Raw genomic sequence first — 5,937 nt, 5'->3', positions numbered from 1 at the left:
GGAAAGAGTTGTGTTCCTCATTTGCCCCCTGCAGTTTTTAAACATTTGAGAGCAAACCGCATGCTTAATTGCTAAAAACCATTTCTGGTCCTTACGGTATTGTTTGGTGGCAGGAAGACCACCAGCCTAATTTAAAGTGGTCTTTTAGATTCCTGTGCATGTGAAGACACATTGGCATATTAAGAGAACAGTAGTACTCGGAAAATCAGTCATGGGAGTGCAAGATGCTGCTTCTTTTCTGTTGTGGATTGCTTTAGCCGTCAGGTCTAAAAACGTACCAAACCACCCAGTACCGGATTCAGTCACTGCTGTTCTCTACGTGGAGATAACAGCAGTGAAAATGATGCTTCAACCAAAATATGAGTAGTGCCTCCAGTCAGTGGTCTGTAGAGTTCCTTTTGAATCACAAAGGCTTTGTGCCCACAAGGCACTTTATAGATCATCTTAATGTCCTTGGTTGTACACTGTTAAAAGCATGTGTATATTTTTATATTTTTAAAATGCACAGCAAAACCCATATGGGATGATATTTCCGATACCAACACGACCTCGGCTTTGATATGCAGAGATCATTGATGTGAAAGGACAACTTGCAAACTTTTTTATAAAAGCTTTCTGCACAGAATGGGGAAGATCTTTACACTTTCGTCCCCAAAAGGTTTGCTATCCCTATGTTCCACCTTGAAAATGACGTAATGTTTTGCAGACTTAATATATGCCAACAAAACACTTGTAAAAATGGGTTCAGTGCTTCAGTGTCCCAACTAAACAGCGTTTTGTCTGTTCAAAGGGATTGTTATTATGTACTTGAAACATTTTTTCTATCATAAATAGTGATGCATTTCACATACTGAGCTTCTGCCCGAGTAACAAGATTAAAATAACTATTAGAAGAAATTTTTATACGTAGCTTTTCACATTTTGTTTCACTGAAGCACTTCTAGGACAGTGTCTGTGCACCCGGGAACCAAACTTACCTTTGTATGAGGTAGAATTCCTGGCAGCTGTCATCTTCTGCAGCGGAGATGGTATCTGTGGGTGGTGTGTGCTGTGGAGTGTAGAGCTTTGCCTGGCCTTGTAAAGACCAGTTGGTCAGGAAGAATCTTGGCAGACTCTGACCGGTATTCTCTGCAGGTCACACCTTGGTGTGCCGGGGACGAGGCAGCAAGCCGTGCTGTTCCACCCATTTGGCTGTACTGAGCTGCTGTGGTTCTCACTCGTGCTCAGAAACTTTCTGTGAATGAGCTGTTCCATTAGACTTTGGAACTATCGCATGGGTTGCAATAAAATTAATGTTTCTATCTTGTGTGTTTAGCGTGTGGATATCAGATGCAGATTTTCACCAAACGTTTGCTATTTATAGCTGGGGGTGTAAGTGACTTTATCGAATTCAAAAAACCTTTGATAGACTTGTCTGAAATGATTCCCATTTGAGTTCTACAATAAGCCATCTCTGAGTGTGGCAAGAATAAGCCCACAGTTTCCTATTCCTGATAGTCTGCAGAACTGAAACACCTCCTTTCAGGTTCCTTGTGCCTGATGTATTGTATTTGTCCTGTGGAGATAAGATACCTATTTCACACCGTGGCATCTCTTGGATTTGCAGAATACAGCTGTCTGCCTGTTGAGGAATAGTTTGAGATTTGCCATCTGGGATAGAAAATTAGGCTAATGCTCTGTGTTCTGCAAAGTGCTCTCTAATGAGGTCACTTGATAATCAAAATCTGCCCTGGTTCAGCTGTAGCATTACAGAAAATGAAGACCCAAGCAGAAGTAGTAATTGTGAGCATGTTCCTGTGCTTACAGTGCTGCTGATTGTGCTTACTGTTGCACTTATTAATTAGCAGCTCCTCTAAAAAAAAAAAGCAGAACTTTTGTTAGGAAGGTGTTGGAAATTCAGACGTTAGCAGCTGCAACAGAAGCGAAGTGATAGGCAGCTCACGCCAGTGGTATAGTTCATCAAATAAACATGCATGTAAGTTTAGATTGTGTTAACTTCTTATTTGGGAACTGTTTATGAGCCCTCAAGTTCTTAACCGCTTTTTCCTGAGCTAGTTCTTGCATGCCCACAGCTGAACTAGGATGTGAAACAGGGAGGAAAGTTCAGGTTCTGCTGAGCCTCAGTGGAACATCGTCTGCCTGTGACCTTCCCCTCATTTAGGTACTGAGTTAGGAGAGTGACAGTGGTTCATGCTGAGATACTGAAAGAACTGAAGAATGTTTCTTCTTTAAGGTCTGAAGAGTTGCTTTGCCTTATACAGAGAGTTTAAATGGCCTTTTAGTTGCTAGTTCATTTGACTTCTAACACTTGAAAACTAGTGGTCATGATTGCGTGCAATCAGAATATAATATTGACAGGAAGTTGGGGGGTGGGCTTTGGCAAACTTCCTGAATGCATTTGTGAATGAGTAAGATTTAAAGGTCTGGAAAACTTTGCTATTTTGTTACTTGTCTGATGAGATTAGGAAGGGAAGGCCTGACCTGGAATCTTAAATTAAGATCAGTGAATTTAGAGAAAACCAAACACTTGTATCAAATTTACTTAAATCCATTTCTCTAGTATGCACCTGAATTCTCCTACAGAGGAGGGGGCTTCACAGAGTGGCGGGGGAGGAAGGTGCTCTTCCTCCCTGGCTCTGGGTGCTTCAGTTCAGGCAATCCACATTTTTGTGAAAATTGAAAAAAGTTTCATCACTTAGAAGTGTTGCAGTTATACTCGTAGCTGTTGTGTGGTTTAGAGATTGCTGTATATAATACAGCCAGCCAGTCCCAAAGGGGCGGGGGTGGAAGAAACTGCCAGCTACAGAGACAACAGCAGTGTTACGTCCTTTCACGTTTTGTCGTTGGAGTGCTGTCCTGCCAGATACCTGCTCTGCCACGTGTTGTGCGATTTTTGGTCCGTAACCAACATCACATGCAGCCACGTGTACGCAGTCACACCGCTGATTTTTAGTTATTTATGTAGAGACTGTCTAGCTGTGTCTTTGTGTGTGTGGGTAAACAATTCAGCTAGAAAGAAATGCTATATGAATAATAGGCTACTTTTGAAATTTTGAGGGGGCACGGGTAACTTTACTGCAATACAAGGAGGACCATATGTCTTTTTATCTATGTTGGCAATGAGTGACTTTAGTTAAATGATTAAAAATTCCAGATAAATGTAGTCCACTTTAAATCAGCTATGAATTTAATATAGTAACTTCAAAAAAACCCAAACCACTAAGCTTTGGGTAAAACTATGCACGGTACGAGAGTTTGAAAAATTATTCTTTGTGGGGGTTTTTTTGTCTTTTATAGGAAGTCATAGAATTAACCAAAGATCTCCTTTCAACACAACCTTCAGAAACTCTTGCAAGTTCTGACAGTTCTGCTTCTGCTCTACCCAGCCACTCCTGGAAGGTTGGGGACAGGTGTATGGCGATATGGAGTGAGGATGGACAGTAAGTGTAGAAAACTTCTCTAACAGTTACATGAAATAGTTCAATGGTAAGAGACTTTCATTCAGTTTGAACTGCCCCTAGGGTGACTGAAGGCAGAAGGGAATTAGAAAAACAATTATGAAAGGAATTAGCAAATAAATATGATGTTAGCTATTATTGTACTCCTGTGAATAAAGGTCAGTATTTTAGATAAAAAGCAGAGATGTGGGGTCATTTTCCAGAAATGCCGTGTTTGTCCCTAGCCTTATAAAAGCAGGGTAGCTGTGGTACAGTACCATTTGCTAGCGTGATAAATGGCAGACAGTCGTGCACTGCTCGGTCAGAGCGGTGTTCCGTAAAGGTGTCAGGATGTGTAACTCGTCATTTGTCATTGCATTCATATGTGTGTAATTGATTGCTATCGAGAAAAATCCTTGCTGTATCTCAGCTTGTACCTCTAATTGGAAATTTTTAATTGGAAATGCTGGGGTATGGCTATGAAATAACTAGCTGTGTAACTATAGAATTAATCAACCTTTTAGATTTAGTCTCCATTACATTAGTGTGTGAAGTTCTGGGAACCCAAGCAGTTCATTCTGACTTCACAATTGTTGAAATAAACATTCTGAAGTTACTTTCCATACTGCAAATTGTCTGTCTGTTGCAGGTTTTTAAAAATTACTTTGTGCAGGACTAATCTCCCAGTCATTGCCACGTAAAGTGCTTTTCTGTAAGAACTTAAAAATGGAATCTCACTGTCTTAGGTCACCACTGGGTCATTCTTCGGCTCTGATCGCTGGGTTAGAGGATCAGAGCTTGGGGAAGAATGTGCCAGAGTCCACTGAAGTGGATCTTATTGGGCTTAATTGAATTGCCTTTTTTTTTTAAACCCATGCTTCTGTTGCAACATTTTTTAAGTGACCAGTGTTGCATGAAGAGCAGGCCAGGGATTAACGCCAGGGATTTTACCTTGTGCAGTTTGGGTTTCCATGTATTTTCATGTAGCTCAAGTCAAGATGTTGTTGGCCCACTAAAATCACACAAGAAATTTAGTAACCGTTAACTGGAATACTATCCATGAAATATCGCATTTTATGCCTCTGTTTGCTTTAGATGTATCCTTTTCCTCTGAATTTAGACTCAATTATTTTAAATATTTTTGGAAATGTCACTTGTCTTTTTTTCCTCTTTCCCATTATGAGGTCAGTTTGACCAAAATGTTTCATACACAAATATGAAATTGACTCATTTCTGCTAAAATGTCAAAAATGCTATTTTAGATCAATAAAAAAACCCTTTTAATTTTGGTGTTGTTGAAGAGGGAATATTTTGAAAGCTTCAGTTTTTCTTAATTCTTTTTCTTATGGAGAAAAATGGAACCAAAGTTCTGCTCTTTTGAGCTGACATTTCCAAGAATGAATTCCTGACAGCTGTGTTCCGTGAGTGCTGTGTTTTGTTTGGTCTTTTTTTTTTTTTCAATCCCATGACCTGCCAGAACTAGAACCACATCAGGATATCTGATTAGACCGGCCCCAGCATTAATCATTAGCCGTGGTAACTGTGAGGCCATTGCTTCTCAATACTGAAGGTCAAATACAGCAGATTCCAGTCTCTGTACTTGTGCCCCTTTGACCTTAAGAGAACCATCTCTTGGTTTGATTTGTGTATTATCTCTGAAAATGAAGAGCAACATTTGCCTTTGCCAGTTTTGTTACTTAGTGCCGTTAGCCGGCTGACAGTGTAGGTGTTGAAGGGCTCAGTATTAAAGCTTTACTCACATGCTTACAGCCATGATATCTTTACAGGTGTTATGAAGCTGAGATTGAAGAAATAGATGAGGAGAACGGAACGGCCGCGGTCACATTTGCTGGGTATGGCAATGCTGAAGTTACACCTCTGTTCAACCTCAAGCCTGTGGAAGAGGGAAGAAAAGCAAAAGAGGACAGCGGCAACAAACCCATGTCCAAGTGAGTAACACACAGGCACAAGCCTGGAGCTGCTTTGCTTTTGTTGTTGTTGGGGGTTTTTTTCCTCCACAGCTGTAAAAATTGGTTTATGAAACAATCTCTCTTGCTTTTAAATTTTACATCTCTTTAATATCTTCATGTTTGTGTGAAAAAGGATTGGAAGTCAATCTAGCATATAATGTTTTGTAGATTATTGTGGCTGGTATCATGAGTTACATAAACAAGCAAGATAACATGATAGACTTTGTTTTTACTGAGATTATGCTATCTCAAGTTAGCAAGTACGAAAGCGGTAGCTTTAGAAATAAGTTAGTGCTTTTTCAGGGACAGCAGAGAGCCTACAAGTGTCAGCCCAGGTCTAGTGCAGGCTGCTCTGGGAGCTGTGGTTTGGCTCACAAGTCAACTCCCTAGCACAAAGGACTTCAGCTCCTGCCCTGTCCCTGTGTTAGGGTAGTGGTGTTGATTGCTGGGCAGATGTGCTTTATTCCATATCCTGCTGTGTCAAACACAGAAAGGTGTTTTTAAGGGCTGAAAACATGGGGGATTGGGGT

General features: G+C 40.6%; 1 protein-coding gene across 1 annotated transcript in view; it reads left to right on the top strand.

Annotated features, from left to right (window-relative positions):
* Positions 1 to 5,390, top strand: part of LOC104500122 (survival of motor neuron-related-splicing factor 30-like) — a 6,175-nt gene extending 785 nt beyond the window's left edge. The window contains exons 2-3 of the mRNA XM_010143725.1: positions 3,298 to 3,440; positions 5,225 to 5,390. Of these exons, the coding sequence (XP_010142027.1) occupies positions 3,298 to 3,440; positions 5,225 to 5,390 (309 nt within the window). The remainder of the gene's footprint in view (positions 1 to 3,297; positions 3,441 to 5,224) is intronic.
* Positions 5,391 to 5,937: the final 547 nt, after the last annotated feature.

This window comes from Buceros rhinoceros, unplaced genomic scaffold (assembly GCF_000710305.1).
Source record: "Buceros rhinoceros silvestris isolate BGI_N320 unplaced genomic scaffold, ASM71030v1 scaffold18279, whole genome shotgun sequence".
In the NCBI taxonomy this organism is placed as follows: Eukaryota; Metazoa; Chordata; class Aves; order Bucerotiformes; family Bucerotidae; genus Buceros; species Buceros rhinoceros.
This window is presented reverse-complemented; position numbering and strand designations above follow the sequence as displayed.